Source organism: Octodon degus, unplaced genomic scaffold (assembly GCF_000260255.1).
Source record: "Octodon degus isolate 3935 unplaced genomic scaffold, OctDeg1.0 scaffold00027, whole genome shotgun sequence".
Taxonomy (NCBI): Eukaryota; Metazoa; Chordata; class Mammalia; order Rodentia; family Octodontidae; genus Octodon; species Octodon degus.
In genome coordinates, this window is record NW_004524603.1 from 10,850,033 (window position 1) to 10,867,317 (window position 17,285).

General features: G+C 43.9%; 1 protein-coding gene across 2 annotated transcripts in view; it reads left to right on the forward strand.

Moving 5' to 3' along the window:
- The first annotated feature begins 372 nt into the window (after positions 1 to 372).
- Tpk1 (thiamin pyrophosphokinase 1) overlaps positions 373 to 17,285 on the forward strand; it is a 428,901-nt gene continuing 411,988 nt past the window's right edge. The window contains exons 1-2 of one of the 2 annotated variants that reach the window (XM_023712886.1): positions 373 to 1,373; positions 1,575 to 1,636. In XM_023712886.1, coding sequence (XP_023568654.1) covers positions 1,594 to 1,636 — 43 coding nt within the window. In that variant the 5' untranslated portion in view covers positions 373 to 1,373; positions 1,575 to 1,593. The remainder of the gene's footprint in view (positions 1,374 to 1,574; positions 1,637 to 17,285) is intronic. The other variant, XM_023712887.1, reaches the window with a different exon arrangement.

Below are 17,285 nucleotides of genomic sequence, written 5' to 3' on the forward strand. Positions count from 1 at the left end.
ATTCTGCCATTTTTATTTATTCAACTTACTGTTGCTGACATTTTTCCACATCAACATATTGATCAACTGTACTCTTTTCAACAATGGCTGGTATGATATTCTATAAAATTTCCTCCTATCTCAGCATGTATTATTTTACAGATAATTTACCATTAGTTAAAGCATACCGTTTAGAGAAATAGCAATGAATGACACAGATATGGTTCGTCCCCTATGGACCAAATGATCTAATAGAGGATGCTGAATCAAATGAGGGGATGAACGACAAACTATGATCATAGGTGAGATATCCATTCTAGGGCAGATAAAGTGTGCGTTTGTGGTCGGTTTTCTGCAGATAACTTGATGGGCCAGCTGCAAGAACACCAAAAGTAGCAGTCTAGTCACTCGCCAACTATTCTACTATAAGCACTCGATAAATTCTCTTTGACTGCTTTTTTATAACTGGCAGCTGTGTCACAACGTGACGATTAATAAGGAGCAAGCTTGCTCTCTGAGAGCATACGTTGTAGGGTAAACAAAAATATAAAACCTTCCACCGTGACAGGAACATAATAACTGCTCAATAAAGGTACCTTTTCCTTATTAAATGATTTCCTATCAAAAATATTATTCACTATCTGGCAGATAAATAATCTCATTCACCCACAAACCACGCGTATTTGCCACATGAGTATCTATGATTGCATATTTATACGATTTCATCGGTTTATCTTTTATCGATGCATTTCTAGTTCTCTATGCGTTGTAGATGCAGCCACCAGCTGTATGTTACACGTACTAATTTTTTCCCCGTATGCCCAGATAGCCTTAGTCTCAATTGTATCTTTTTTTTTTTTTTGGAGGGGTGGTGTGCTGGACCCGAACTCTGGGCTTGGCGCATCCGAGCCAGGGATCTCCCACTGCATCCCGCAAAGCGGATTTCGGGAACGTTCTGCAGTCCGCACCGCGCACACGCACGCAGGCCGGCGGCTCCCGCGAGACTCCCGCGTCCCGCTCGGCTGCCGGGCGCCGAGACCCTCCGGGGCGCCCGAGCGGCTCCGCAGTCCTTCCTTCCGGAGCGCGCGAGCTGTGCTCTCACAAAAGGCCGGAAGCAGCGACTCTGAACAAGGGGCGCTTTAGGGAGGGCGCCTGCGGCCAGCGGCAGGGCCGAGAGCGCGGACCCGCCCGGCCGCGGGGGAGCCGGAGTCGGCGGCCCCGAAGACGCAGCCGGCCAGTGCGCGCGCGGCTTCCGGAAGTGGGCGGGACATCCGGGGCCCTCAATCCGCCAGCGCGGGCCGCGCGCCTAGGCTTCTCAGCCGAGCGTCGAGCAGCCGATCGCCTCCCCTGAACCGCCCGCGCTCGCGCCGCCGCTCGGGGCTCCTTCTGCCCGCGTGAGTGCAGCTGCGGCGCGGGAGGGGGAGCGGCGGGAGGGGCGCGCCTCGCCGTGCGGGTGCCCGGATGGAGGGGGGGAGGGGGCGCGCGCGGGGACCGGAGCCCTCGGTCGGGACGGGGCGGCGCGGTGCGGCAGGCGGGACGGCGGGCAGTCTGAGCAGACTGGGGTGCTAACTCGGCGCTGTTTTCCTTCTTTAAAGCAGAGGCGCCTACCCCGCCATGGAGCGTGCGTTCACCCCGCTGGAGCCCCTGCTGCCCGCCGGTACTGTAACTGGGCCACGTGCCCGCCCCGGGGACGCGGCGAGCTCAGGGCCGGTCCGGCCCGCCGCCCGCCTCCCGCCTCCCGCCTCCGTGCTCCGGCCCGCGCGCGGCGTGGCTCCTCCTGCCTCAGCCTCCTCCCGGCCGTGCAGAGACCGGGGTGCGCGTCCTCACCTGCAGCCGGCGCAGCGTGCCCCGAATTCCAGCCCTCGCACGGCCCCAGCAGAGCACGAGCTCAGGGCTTAGCGCAGTCAGTGCCCCGTCCACGGTGCCCTTCCCCGAGCCCACGGCGCTGCCTCCGTTTACCCAGACAGGGCAGTGAGTGCTTGTCTTCAGCCCCTTAAAAGCCTAGCACTCACTGAGTAATTTCATTTATTTCCCGTTTTGAGATAGGGTCTTGCTGTGCGTTTCAGGCTGGCCTTGCGCTCACTTTGTAGCCCAGGCAGGTCTTGATGCTCCGGCCTCCGCCTCCTAAATGCCGGGATTACGGGCGTGCACCACCACGCCTGGCTGGGATGTTTAAATTTTCAAGTTACTCTTTTCACATGGACAGAGAAAATGAGTTTTACTGGTGACATTTATTCTTACGTGTACTAGTTGATTCCTGGGTGATGATGCTGTAAGGTTAGATGCTTTTTAAAAAAATTTACCGATTATTTATTATTTTTTTTTTTTGCAATACCCGGGATTGAACTCGGGACCCTGCGCTTGCCAGGCAGGCGCTTATTCTACTGAGCTATCTCCCCGGCCCCCGTCAGTTTCATCATTTTAGTGTTTGCTGTAAACGTGAGTTCCTGGGTCACGGTTAGGCTAGTGAACGTGATTTGGGCCGCTTAGTGAGTTCACGCCCCGAGTGAGGTGGCGTCCACTCCCGAGGCCGTGTAAAGAGTGCAGTGTGCACGTGCGTTCCTGTGCGTGTGTTAGGCATGGGAAGGTTCCGACAGGTGCACGTGCTTCTGTGATTTCCTCCCTGCAGGCTTGCTACTGAGCGTCTCTAAGGTAGCTGGGTGGCCCGAGGCTGATCTGCGGGACCACTCCTGCACCTGTGGCGCTGTTGCTGGCAGAAGTGTCATTACACAGCACCTAACTGCCTCGCGGAGGTGTTTCACACACGAACGAACTAACGCTGACAGAATGAGCATCCCAACACGCTTTTTTCTTGGCTGGGAGATGAGGTGTTTAATTACTGTTTTAAACAGCGCTGCAAGTTTTACTAAATCTCACCTAATAACATTTTGAGGATTAAAATCTCATAGCTGCCAGTTAGCCAGCGGAATCTGCAGCATTTCCAAAGCTAAACATTTGTTTCAGGTTGGTTGACTTTCAGATTTACTACTAACACCTGAGAGCTTTATTGTCTGAAGGTTGCTGATGTTTCCTGGGTTAATAGTATTGTAGTGGTGATGAGTACTGCATAATAAAGATTCTTCTGAGGAATTAATCTCTGGATTTAAATCCGAGGTTTGCCCCTTAATTTGACTTTGTGTTTCAGTTTCTTTTGTAAAGTAAAACATTGTCACAGGACTACTGCAAGCGTACAAGAGATAGTACAGCTGAAGCCCTTTGCTTCCATAGGTATGAACTGTTACATTCAACAGCAAGTCGGAAAGGGAAAGGAAAAGGACAGTCAGATCTCAGTGTCAGGGCTGAGGTGGAGAAGGTTGGGAGGAATTTTACAAGGAAAGGCAGCTCTTCTGCTTTTATCTGAAGCTTATAGGCTGTCTTGACTCCTTAAAAAATAACATCTTTCTTTCTTTTTTTTTTTTTTTTGTAGTTTTTAGGGAAGGGTCTGCAGGGTGTTGAGGGTCTCACTACTAGATTAGACTCATAGTGATCTGCCTGTTTACAGCCTCCCAGGAGCTGGGATTACAGGTGTGCACCACCATTCCCAGTCTCAGTTGCCATCTCAGCATGCCTGAGGAGGGGGGGCACAACATTTCTTATTTTAACTTTTTTTTTTAGTACTTGTTTGCAGTATGTAATGATTATATTCCTGGCAGGGAGTTGGTCCCTGTGCCTAAAGGCATTTCAGTTCTTTTATGGCCCCCTCTGTCTGTTCCTTCCTAGCAAGGCCTTGGGGAACTGAACTACTCCATCCGGTGCAGATCCCAGACACCCAGTCCTGTGCTCCCTGGGGTCATTGTCTTTCTGTTGTCCCTATTGGTGAAACTGTAGGATCTGGTTCATTTCTAGCTTTGACCAGGAAACAAGGCCCGCAGGCAAGTAATACTGACTGTAGATTAGGTCCAGTATTGACTGTAGCTCTTTAAAAATGGAACAGTTGCTGTAGGGAACAGTGCAATTCCTGGCCCTTTATAGTCATTCAGTAAATATTTGAGGTCAGCATGTTCAGTAGAGGAATTTTCTTCATCAAACATATAATATTTATGTGGAAGAGAAGTATTTATAACGTCTGTGAGTTTAATTTGTTAGCATGATATATTTCTTCTGTCTACTTGGATTTATCTTATTGGGCTGGCCAATAATGAAGCGAGTTCTCTGCAGTTTTAAGAATTTGCTAGGAGACGGAGTGTGAGACCAAATATTTTATGGGTTGATCACTGTCTCAGAAAAAGATGACAAATACCTTTTAAAGCTGCTTTTTTTTTTTTTTTTTGTAACTAAAGGAAGTGTTTACCAGTTTTTCAACTCTTGTCTAAGCTAGAGTGTGAATATATCCTGCTGCTTTCAAAAGGTATCACCATTACGTATTTCAAAGAACAGGTTTATATTATTGTTTTGTAAATGACTAACTGGAGCAGTGCATTAAAATATGTAAATATTTTTTGCTTCAGATATCCTCTGTATTTCCCCCCACAAACAAAATAGAAGTGTTTCTAAAGTAAAAAAATCCCATGATACTTATTAGAGGTTTCTTACCCTAAAACTTTATGTGATAGTTGGGGCGGAGCCTCAGTGGTACAGTGTGCATCTAGTGTTATTGAGGGCCTGAGTTTAGCAAAAAGAAAACTCAAAACCACAAAATTACAGTAGCAACAAAAAGAAACCACCAACAAAACCAAAAAACAAATGAAAAAGGGCCGGCCAGATAGCTCAGTGGATTAAAGCGCCTGCTTAGGCAGACTCAAGGACCAGGCGTTCCATTCCCGGTGTGCTCTGCTGGCCTTGCCCCTGGGCTGCAGAGACAGTGATTGAGACTGGGTGTGGGGGCGCGTGCCTGTAATCCCAGTGCTTGGGAGGCTGAAAACAGGGTCACAATGAGTCCTGCATAGTGAGACCCTGTAGACCCTGTACTAAACACACACAAAAAAAGAATGAAAAGCCTTAGTGTTGTTCAGAATTATGTGTATGTATGGATAAACAGTGAAAAATAGGATAAATTTGCACCTTTTCTGCAACATCTTCGCCGAGTGTGTGGACCACAGGCAGAGATACTGCAAGTTGTGTTTTTATGGACAACACGGACTCTTGTCTTTGTTAACAGGCATTTATTTTATTTCTAAGTTTTTTATTGATACATTCAATAATGTATCTTTGATTGTAGTACTTTTGTGTCTTTATGGGAGCATGTCAGTGGGGTCGGGGTCTAAAACTGAAGTTGCTGAGTGGAGCGGTGTATTTGGATTCCTGGTACCAAGAGGGGTGCTTGGTGCTGGGTGCTGTGGGCTGCACAGAAGTGGAGTAGATGGCTTTCATCCAGGAGTACACGATCTCACGGGACAGTCAGGAACAAAACAAGGTGGATTCTAGTTAGATGTTTCATTAGGTATTGTGAAGCTCTCAAAAGAATCTCCAGGCTTTGAGGGAAACTGGAACAGGCCGGAGTTGGCAAAGAAATTGTGGGTGGAGGGGGTGTCAGCTAGGTCTTCAGAAGAGTGCCGAGTTTAACGTGAGGGAGGCACAGGGGAATCGGAACCGCTGTGCAGGTGACAGGCCACTCGGGAGAGAGCTCCGAGCCGCCTCTGGGCACTACAGCCTTCCCGTGGGGGCAACGTATCCAGAAGGTCTGGTTGGGCTGAAGAGTGCTGCTGGAGATTCCAGATGCGTGATTGAGCAGAAGGACAAAATTAGACTGTGGAGGACAGGGAAATTTATTGCAGGAGAAGGAAGTTTTGAAAATGCATTTGCCCTCTCCCTTTGGAATAGTCGATTAAGAAAAAGCCTTTTCTCTACCCTGAAAGTCAGTTAGCTGGGTGTGGTGGCATCAGCCGGTAATCCCAGCATTCTGTAGGATGAGGCAGGAGGATTGCTGTAAGTTTGAGGCCAGCCTGAACCACATAATGGGACCCTGTCTCAAAAAAAAAAAAAAAAAAAAAAGTCAATTAAATCGTGCTCCATGTCATGGTTCTGCTTTGCTTAGCTAATATACCAGTAGTTACTGCTTTGCGTATGGCAGATCTCACAGAACAAGGCTGTCCCACAGAGTTTAAAGGGAACGAATAGTTCCCACTGTTTTATAGTAGGCAATTTAGGTTTGTTTACACGCATAGAAGCTTGCCCATATTCTAGTTGCCTGGAGCAATCAGCGCAGTGACGTGCTGTCCAAGACTGCCACCTAGGAGTTACCGGTGGCGTCACGTACGCATGTGAGTGGGCCCTGTGTCCTCTGCAAAATGGTACAGTTGCCTACCAGTGTGTTTCCACATTTTAAGCCCTTAGCTGGGCGTGAAGGCTTTCTGGTGTCTGGCCTCTCCCTGCCTCTCCTCGCTTGCGTCTTTTCATTCGCCTCTCCATGACCAGGTGTAGCGGAACTACCCAATAGGTCCTTATGTGAACACCTGTGCCAAGTACAGTATTCTGCCCTTAGAGCATGCTGAATTTATTACCTGAAATTCTGTTTCCAGATACTTAAGTTATTAAATGTTCTGAAGTGCATGTAGAGGTATTTATGTGACTCATTAACATTTTCTTTATGACAAATAGATTATCATATGATACACTTACTGCTCTTTCTGCCTATCTTATGAAGTGTGTCTCATCTATTTTTGCACTGGGGATATTATTGTACCAGGAATTGAACTCAGGACTTTGCCCTTGCCAAGCAGGCACTTGTGCCACTGAGGTATATCCCCAGCTCTTTGGGGGTTTATGTTAAGCACCTTAAAAACAATTACAAGAGTTCTTTCTTTTTACTTATTTATTGGATACAGGGTCTCACTAGCAGCTTGGGCTCATGGTGATCCTCCTGTCTCAGCCTCCCCAGTGCTGGAATTGTAGGCGTGCACCACTATGCCTAGATTTGGTGATGGCACTCTGTGCTTGTGGTTCCAGGGCTAGCACGGCATTCAGTACTGGGGATCAAACCTGGGTCCTTGCACTTGCCAGGCAGGCACTTAGACCACTGAGCCATCTGCCCAGCCCCTACAGGAGTTCTTTCTATATTTTGGATATAGTTCTTTAAATCTTGATTTTTTTCCCTCCATCAATAAAGCAAGGAAAATGGTGGATAATTTCTGAAGAGGGCTGTTGTGAAGACTAAGGAAAATTTGTAAAGCATTTAACATGGATATATAATAAGGACTGAAAACATCTTAGCTGTTTTTCTCATTGCCTTTTAAATTTATTTAAAGGCTTTTAGAGCCAGGGAGATGGCTCAGCAGTCTTGAGTTCCTGCCTGGCAAGCACAAGGACGTGGGTACGATCCCTGGTACCGCATGTAGTGCCAACAAATGAAACCAGGTGTGGTAGTGCAGGCCTATAATCCCAGTGTGGTGCAGGCTGAGACAGGAGGATCCCTAGGAGTCCGAGCTGCGTACTGACACCCTGTACCAAATACAGAAGTAAATAAATAAATATTTAGAAATAATAGGGGGCCGGGGAGGTGGCTCGGTAGAATAAGTGCTTCCCTGGCAAGTGCAGGGGCCTGAGTTCAATCTCCGGTTCTGCCAAAAAACCAAAATAAGAAATAATAAAGATTTTTTAAAGTAAAGAATATTTAACTGGAGGACATGCTATTTAAAAGTTTGTAAATACAAATGTCTTCAATATATTCATACAAATGTACTTTTTACTGAGTTCAGTGCCTGTGGGCCTGGTGACCACAGAGTTTTATAGTCACAGCTGCTTGAAACCATCTGAAGAGTGAAGACTTGTTTTAAGTATATAGCTGAAAAAAAAATTATTTAGCTAAAAAAAAAAAAAAGGTAAGTATTTAGCTGTCAAAGGTGGAGTCACATCTTTAGGATCGTTACTTTTCTATGTTCTCCCCAAGCTCTTAGCAGGTGCAGATCTTTTAATTTCTAGGCTAATAAAACCAAACTCTTTTTCAGCTTTCCTGGAGTAGAGTGTAGGGATTACTGCGCAGTTTTTATGGCGTAGCGTATGTTTAGGGTATTAAGCTTCTTATCAGCTCCACGGGATATCTGACCCCAGCTTCTTAGAACGAAAGATGGTTTATTGAGGGTTGTTCTGCAGTTTCAAGGTCCAAGATTGGGCGGCTCCTGTGTTTGCAGCCCCGTGAAGGCATTGGATGGCGGCCTGCGGTGGGGTGCGGGCGGTGGGGTGCAGGCGGGATCCCCTTGTCCTGAAGGGCAGCAGGGGCGGGGCCCTCCCTGGCGGCGGTTCCTCCAACCAGTGCGCGGACGCTGGAGCAGCTGGAGGCTGCGCTCTTCCCTGCGCCCGGCGGCCTGCCCTGTGGGCAGCCTTTGATCACAGTAAACCCTGCGCGACACTCCGCCCACGCACAGACCATCGCCTGCAGATCATTGCAGGTTAGAAAATGTGAGAGAAAGTGAAGTAACGTTTCATAAGGAATAGTTCATGATCTACAAACTTCATAGACAATAAATTTATACTTACATCTTTCCATTATTTTCTAAATACAGTTTTTAAAACAGGTTGCTTAAGTCCCTAACACTAATGACAAAATTTTATAATATTCATCCATGTTTGCATTTCAGTGCCAAAAATGATTTCCCAAGTTTCTTGTTTTCCAGTGAAGACCACTTACACATTTCATTTATTCTTTTAAATGCCAACAGTGTTGCTTCTTATATTCCTAACTCCTTTTGACCTTGTTGATATTTTCAAGCCTTTGCCTCACTCTTAAGTGGATCTGATGGAGTAAAATACACAGTATATGGTTATGTAATATCACTCACTTATTGTGATGATTTCTGAGTTTAAATCCCTTTCTATTTTCACATAATTGGATCTTCACAAATTTCATGCTATCATCAGTTTGTTAAAAGATTATGTACATACACTTAAATTTTTCAAAGATTCCTGAGGCTGATCATTTTGGGAGTTGTGAATGAATTAGTCTTTTTGAGGTTTATTTTAAATCTAGTTACCATTCTAAGTATTATTAGTTCCCATCTGATCAAGTCAACATACTTGTGTGACGTATCATCAGTATAACTAACATAACGCACAGTGCCGAGGTGTAGCTCTAGGGCTTCAATGGAGTATAGAAAGCCTTTGGAACTACAAGACTGCCCGAAGCTGAAGTTGTAGGGGTCCTTAGTGATTCTGATACCTTGGCATGTCACTTAGTTTCTTAGCAGTTAGTAAAATATGAACATATCTAAATGTTAAGTACCTGAGCAATTGTAAAATATTCAGTATAAGAAGAAGTTTAAGAAGGAGAGGCTTTGAGCTGGGTATAGTAGGCTAAGGCAGGAGGATCACTGTGCGTTTCAGCCCAGTGAAACTGGCTTACATAGCAAGTGAGACCCAGTCTTTTTTATTTATTTATTTTTTTGCGGAACCAGGGATTGAACTCAGGTCCTTGAGCTTGCCAGGCAAGTGCTTATTCCACTGAGCTATCTCCCCAGCCCCATGAGACCCAGTCTTGAAGAGAAAGAAGAAAGGAGAGAGAGACAGGGAGAGAGGGGAAAAGGGGAAGAGGGAAGGGGAGAGGGAGGGAGGGAGGGAGGGAGACAGGGAGAGGAGAGATAGAAATTCAAATACTTTAGGGAGTTACAAGAAATTTTATACATTGATTTTTCTGAAATCCTTATATTGTTTTTCTGATTAATTTTCAAGGGAGCTGTCTTTTTACTTCTGTAAATTTGCTTAGTACAGTTAGCTGAAAGTTCTTGTTACATTTAGGTAAGAACTTTTATTAATCAAATTCTGTATTTTTTTCTTACATATTGAATCTTATCAATAGATGCATGAAATTATTGTGGGTCTGATACACTTTCCTTGTCTCCTTGGTAACTGGTAATGAATCTTGCCATATTATATAGTATTAATGCTGTTTCTGATATTTCTAGATATTTACTTTGGGTTGAAAATTCCTGTTTAAAGATGAGTGGCAACCTTCATTATACTGAGGCTGGAAGATTGTGAATTTGAGGCCAGTCTCCTGGCTGAATGAACAAAAGGCATAATAAAACAGCATGCATATTGAGATCCTCAGTTACCAGTGATTAATTTGCTTTTTTAAAAAAATGTAAAATCTATTTATTTGGTGCAGGGTCTTGCTATGAAGCTTGGACTCGTAGTGATCCTTCTGTCTCAGCCTCCCCAGTGCTGGGATTACTGGTGTGCACCACCACGCCTGGTTTCAGTAGCTGGCTCGGTGCAGGGCTTGCATGGCATGTGGTCCCGATTATCAAACTCAGGTCCTTGTGCTTAGACTGCTGAACAATCTTCCTGGCCCACCAGTGGTTAATTTGGGAGTCTAGAGTCTTGACCCCTCCCAATGGTAAATGTGTACTGTTACCAGTAACCTGCACGGGTTCTCTGTGTTTTTTTAGCAACAGAACACTCCAGAAGCCTAGTAATGTTCATGTGTAAGACTCAGTCTAAAGTGTTTTCAGAAAATCACAAGCATAGTAAAATAGTGGGTTTGAGTCATGCGCAGTAGTATTTCTGAAGATTAATAATGATTGAATAAATAGAAATACGTTTCCTGTTCTCTTTTCAATGAGGATGTTTGTTAGAAATTTCTGGCTTTTCGGTATTCTGGATTTGTCCTGGCCAGTACTGTGTCCACTAGGTACATATGACTGTTGAACATCTCAGATAATACCAAAGTGAGTGAGGAGCTGAATTTGTAGCTCAATGTAATTTCAGTATAAAGACAAAAAAAATGTAATTTCAGTATAAAGACAAAAACTGCATCCTGTTTTTGGAAAGTTTTTAAGGGTTTGGAACCAGGTATTAGCTTACTAGGGCAGCTGTAAACAGCAGCCCCACAGAGCGTTGGCTTCAGCAATAAACCTTTGCTTTTTCACAGTTCTGGGTGCCAGAAGTCCAAGTTCCAAGTGTTGTGATGTGCTCTCTCCTCTGGGCCTCTCCTTGGATCACAGATGGCTGCCTTTTCCAGCTCCTCCATAGTTGCCCCTTGGTCCATCTTCTCAGTGATCTGCTCTTAGGAGAGCACCAGTTATCCTGGCCTAGGGCCTTCCCATGTGACCTCTTTTTACTTGCTTAAAGACCTTACTGCTAGATTTAGCCTCAATCTGATGTGGTGTTGGGATTTATTTAGCATACGTAATGTTAGGGGACACAGTACAGAGTTTGAATTCTGATTGTTCCTGGGTGACAGATTATATGATACCTCTCTCAGTGGTGCATTCGAGGAGTTGTGGCAGTGTCTGGGCAGGGACACGACTGAGGTGAAACAAGTAATGCTCTGTCGTGCGCAGAGATCTCTTGCTAAACTGTGATGGGTAGTAGATTAGGCATTGTGTTTATTGGAAAATAATCCCATAGCAGATTGAGGAGCACCTATATTTCCATCATACCAAATAAGGGAGTTTTTTTTTATATTTTTTCTTTTTTTGGTGGAACTGGCAATTGAACTCAGGCCCTTGCACTTGCTAGGGAAGCACTTATTCTATTTAGCCATGTCCCCAGCCCAATAAGGGAGTTTTTAGTATCGCTTCCGTAGAAAATAGCTGGTCTGTGAATTTTTTTAATAAAAGCAATTTTGGTCTTTATGTGCTATGTTATACTTGCCTACAAAGTTTTCTCTGCTCATTCCGCACTTCTTGAACACCCACTGGTAAAGAGATTATCCAGTGATAGTTGTTAGAGTGTGCTATGGGGGAGACTAGTTAGGATGATAGAGGTAGGTGGAGGACCATGTGGCCAGGTCTTGGCGTCAGGGTGGCAGATTGAGCTCAACTCTGCAGGTTACAGCAAAGAGCAGGGTGGAAGGGCAGAGTACAGGAAGTTACTAAGAAGCATCAGAAGTAAAGGCGATTTTGCCAAGCCTTCGCTAAGGTGGTCCTTGCTGAAGACAGGCCAGATGGGCCAACATCCCCTGAGAGGCAGGGGAGGGAAGGTGAAGGGTGATCGGGTATCAGGGGTGATGGCATGTGGATGGAGGGTCCTGGCTCGCCTCACTGAGCTGCTTTAGCAGAGCTCTTCTGCTAAGGTTGAATTTCTCAAGGAAGAGTGCAGAGGGACCTGGGAGAAGGTTAAGAGTATGTACCAACTTTGGCCAACTAGAGTCTTTGTCACCACATGGACCAAGCTTTGGTAAATGCTGTAGGAAGATGAAAAAGGATTGATAATTCACATGTTACCTTTCTCTCTTGTGACAAGATACTGAAAGCAAAAGATGATTTATTCTAGCTGGCCCTTTCAGAGATTTTGGGCCGCGGTTGCTTGTCCCTGCTCCTTGGGCCTGGGACAGGGCAGTATGTCTTGGTGAGGAGCGCGTGGTGGAGAGGCTGCGCACCGTGTGGAAGCTGACAAGCAGGAGGGCCCGGGTCTCAGTCCGTCCCAGCACACATCCCCAACAGCCTACTGCGCCCACACAGGGGTCCAGCACCTCTCAGCACTGCCAACCCGTAGCACCAGGAAAGAGCACACTTTACAGGAGCCTGTCCTGTACAACACGAGAAAAAAGAAAACATTTTATTTAACCAGCTAGATCTAAAATGTTACTTTTACTTATAGTCGTTCTAAACAACTACCAATGTTTTCTTTATTTTTTTACTAAATCTTCAACTTCATTGTGCAGTTAGCACATCTTGAGTTGGATGCAAACTTCTCTTGAGACACACTTGATCTGTATTTAGTTGATATATTAAATCTTATAAGATATTAAAATATATTAAATTTTCAAAGAAATTTGTTAGCAAAAGTCAACTGATAGTCTCATAATTTCCGGATGAACTTTGAGATGAAAAAAATGAATATTTCAGCAGCCTTGGAAAGGGCTACTGAAGATAGAACTGTGAATTACACACAGGTTTTCTCGATTATTTATTTCCTCTCACATCAACATGGCCCTCTTTTTGTTGTTTAAATTGAAAATATATGCCTGCTTTGAAATTGAAGAAACTTGCAGTTTTGATGAAATTTTCATCTCTTTGTTCCATCTCTGTTTAAAGCTTCTGCCTAAAGATTGTAATATTATTGTTACCAAGGGCTAAAATAAGAGACAAAGCAGAGCATTTTAGAATTTGGAAGGTTAGTCCTATTTTTTTACTTTCCTACCCAACGAAATCCATCTAAGCTAGCCTTTAAGGCTCTTTGGTATCCCTGGGAAATTCGCTCTTTTGAGTTGAATGCACAACTTTTGATGGTTGGGGTTCTTTCCTTTTTGCCCTCTTAAGTTTACTTGCAATTCGCTAAAACTTGCTACCATAGCTACCTTTTTGTGTGTGTGTGTGTGTGTGTGTGTGTGTTGCAGTGTAGCCTTTCCCTGAGTTTTATTTCATTTTTGTGTCTGCCTTAGTTATTGTTGTGCTTTTCATTAGTTTCATTATATTTGATGAGAGCATTTTTGGTTCATCCTCACTGTTAATGGCCACATTGTTTCTTGTGCCTTAAGTAATATCTCATTAACTTTATAAGCCATCTTTTCCACATCATCTAGAGACTCAATTTCCTGTGTGTTAGTAGTATTTAGCGTCCGTGGCACTCCCATCTTTCCCTGATAGCATTCTGATAGCTGCAGGCCTTTACAAGCTCAAGCTTCTTAAGTGAGTTTAAACATAATGTTAAATCTTCTTTAAAAATCTTATGAGTTGATCTTTTGTAGTATTATTGGAAAGAATTTTTTTGTTTGGATCAGACAATGGAACATACTAAGTGAGCAGTTAGGGGGCAGTTTTAATATTTATAATGCTCAAATAATAGGTCTTGATCACCAAAAAATGGAAAACAGTAGTCGATAGTGTTTGATTCATTGACACCAGTTATCTTTTTGAGGTTTTTCTAGGAAATTGAGGTGGATAAGTGCATTGTCTCCCTATCCAATGAATTTTATTATCTTTTTGTTGGCTACCACCAGAAAGAATTATTTTTTGTAGGTAGCAAATAGATACTCACAAATGGATTTTGCTGTGAGAGCTTCCCGTGTCTTTATCATTCCATTGCTTTTGAAGCTGTTCATTTTTCACACTGGAAATTGTTAGTTTTGTTTTTATGTCTTCCAGCAAATTAAGCTTTTGATTTACTCTTAGGTCATGTGTAGGATTTTGGCTTCTGGGCTGACTTGCTGCTGCAAGAATTTCATTTTTCAGTGGACGAAGACTGCTCTGGGGGTTTCTTCCTTGGCCGAGTCCAAATGCTGAGCAGAGCAGCCTGCGGATTAGGGGGAGACCTTGGAAGGTCTTCCTGGGCCCAGCGTGTGTCTGTCTTAGGGCTCCTTGGAGGTGGCTAGCTGATTGTTTGGCTTCAGCCTGTTCAGGTAGTTCTGTCTTTCTGACAAAATGTACATCATTGTGGGTAGACAGATGATTATTAAAAATGTGTAGTAGAAGTAAGGTGATGGGGCCGGGGAGATGGCTGAGTAAAATAAGCACTTGCCTGGCAAGCACAAGGGCCTGAGTTCAATCCCCGGTTCTGCAAAAAAGAAAAGAAAGAAAGAAGGTGGCATTTTAGCTTAGAAGACTTTTGTTTTCTGCTTAGGTGTCCTCCAAATAGTCAAAAAACCTTAACCAGGTACTTTTCATTTTCTGGACTAAGTTATGTAGTCATTTGTTGAATTACTTGACTGCTTCGCAGGCATGTGGGAACTGTTGTAGGCACTGGAAGACTTTTCCCTGGGATTTAGACTTTCTAGATTTGCTGTCCCAGTACAGGCACTGGTTCTCCACTCCTGGAAGTGTGGAGTCTCAGAATGCTTAGGGGAATTTCATTGTAATTATTTTGAGTTGCAGAATCTCCAGTAGTGAGAGTCAGAAACAACCTTGATTAAACATCAGGGAAATAATCATTGTTTACTACTGAAGAAGAACACAACAGCCACAAAACCCAGGAAATGGAATTGTGCATGTGTCTTTTTTTTCTTTCATTTAGAAATTTCTTTGTGTTCTAAAACCTTACTACTCAACTGGACATTCTGGATGCTTATAAGAAATGTATACTCTCAAGTCCCACCTTAGACTGCCCGAATAAAAATGTGTGTTTTATCAAGATTCCCAGGTCAGTCTTATGCTTCTTAAAATCTGAGAAGCACAGGCCCAGGAGATGCAGCAGGCTTTTCTTATAGTGAAAACAATACAAAAATAAACTTTCCTACATTTAGTGATAGCATTTGTCTTCACCCAGCACTTCTTTTCTGTTAGCAGTACCCCGTGGGTTTCCTTGAATTCTCCTGGTTTTGTGGGGGAGCACAAGGTGCTGATGCGTGTAGAACAAGGACACGGTGGCAGAGGGCAGTGTGGACCCGAGGAAACCTTTTCCTGCAGGGAAAGTGCCTCCTTCATTGGCATTGGTGTGCTTCTCGGAATGCAGTGACACGTAGAAAGGCTTCGTTGGCATTGGTGGCTCACAAACAAATGCCTTCAGCAAAATTTTGGTTCTGTTGGCAAACTGCATCAGGTAATGGGACTTGACTGTAGCCATCTTCCCCAGCACTAAGGAACAAACTGAAGTGTGTGAACTAAGGTACCAGTAATCTTGGTGTTCAGTCAGCGGGCCTGTAGTGCCACTTGTTACTTAATTTTGATTTGGAGTTACTTGTATTGCATTTTAGATAAGGACATATAGAAGTTTCCTACGTAGTCACTAGCCTGGATATGTTGCACTCTAAGATGCATACACTTTGTGCAGTTTGAGTACTAGAGTCAAGAGTTATTTTGGGGGGAAATGCTAACCAGAGAGATATTCTGTGTCTTGCATCTGTAGGCATTTCAGTTCATGGCTGGTCGTCTACACAGGAGCCATCTGTGAAAGTGTACCTTCTTCCAGATGGGCTTCAAAGCAATCACATTATCATAGTCATTGCAATGGGTGACATCATTTTATTGAATTAATGGATGGTGTTTATTACGGGAATGTTATTTGAAGAGTTCTGATGTTGAAATCAGTACAGCCCTCTGTGATTAGACTTTCTTTTTTGTGCAGTGAAGAGTTTGAAGTGTTACTGTAAGTCAGAGAACAGATGAAAGTGATTTAAAGGAGGATTCTAAAATTGCCACTTAGTGAGAAATTCTTGTTAATACTGTATTTTGATGGTTGTTTTATTTCTGTAGAATGTTTCAACTCCAGGACATTTTTTTTTTTTTTTTCACTCAGCCGTATTTAGAGGCCATTATGCATAGTGTCATACAAAATTCTTGTAACTGAGACATGTCATTCAAGCCCTTCATATATATTATAAACTGATAGGGCAGTTGGGTAGCCAATCAGGAATTAAGAGTGTTGTGATAATAAAGGAAACTAAATCTCATAGAAATGAGTTGGGCGCTTATTAAAGGTTTCTAAGAAGAACTATAAAAATTGAGAAATCTAAATTACTTAAAATGTTTTTACAAAAAAAAACAAAAAACAAAACAAAACCGGCTGGCCAAATAGCTCTGGATTAAAGCACCTACAAGCAGGCACAGGGGCCGGGGGTTCGATCCCCAGGACTGCCATGCCGGACCTATCCCTAGGGCGTGCTGAGACAGCAATTGAGACTGGGTGCCTGTAATCCCAGCTCTTGGGAGGCTGTAAACAGGCGGATCACTATGAGTCCGATCTAGTAGTGAGACCCTGACCACCCTGTAGACCCTTCTCTAACATATAAAAACAACAACAAAAAAAAATGTTTTTGGAGCAACCCTTCATGATATTGATATATATTAGTCCACATTTGGTAATATGCTGATGTATATTCTTGAGAGTTGAATTAGAGAATTAAATGTATTAGCGTCCTGGGTTTCTACAGCATGTTTCTAGGTGGCATTCTAGAAAGGCTGAACCATGTTGCCTGTCCAAGGGCAGAATATTAGTGTTCCTCTCAGTATGCCCTTGCTCACAGTAGATGGCGTTTCTGTTGTTGTTGTTTTTGTTTTGTTTTGTTTTGTTTTGTTTTAAATCTTTCTCTTTTCATTGTAATCAGTACAAGGTCTATAGGGTTTCACTGCACAGATCAGACTTGCAATGATCCTCCCTTTTCAGCTTCCCAAGCACTGGGATTACAGGTGCGCCACCATGCCCAGTCTTGTTTCCTGTTTCAGCATGCCCCTGGGTGCGGGGGTTTGAACCCTGGTCGCCTAGTGCTTGCCTAAGCAGGTGCTTTAGTCCACTGAGCTATCTGACCAGCCCAACACTTCAGTTCTTGATGGAAATATTCATGGACTATAACTGCTTCTGTTTCCTACCTTTTATCTCATAAGACTTTTGTTTCCTCCAGTTAGTGTAGCCATAATCTAAATTGGGAAAATTGTCTGGGAACTTGAACTTGAGCTAAAGAGATTACTAGGTGTCTTTCTGTGGAGTAACGGGTCTGTTTAGTGGACCCTGAAGTGGTATATACAGGGCGTACACCATTGCCTTTTTCTTTTTTCTTT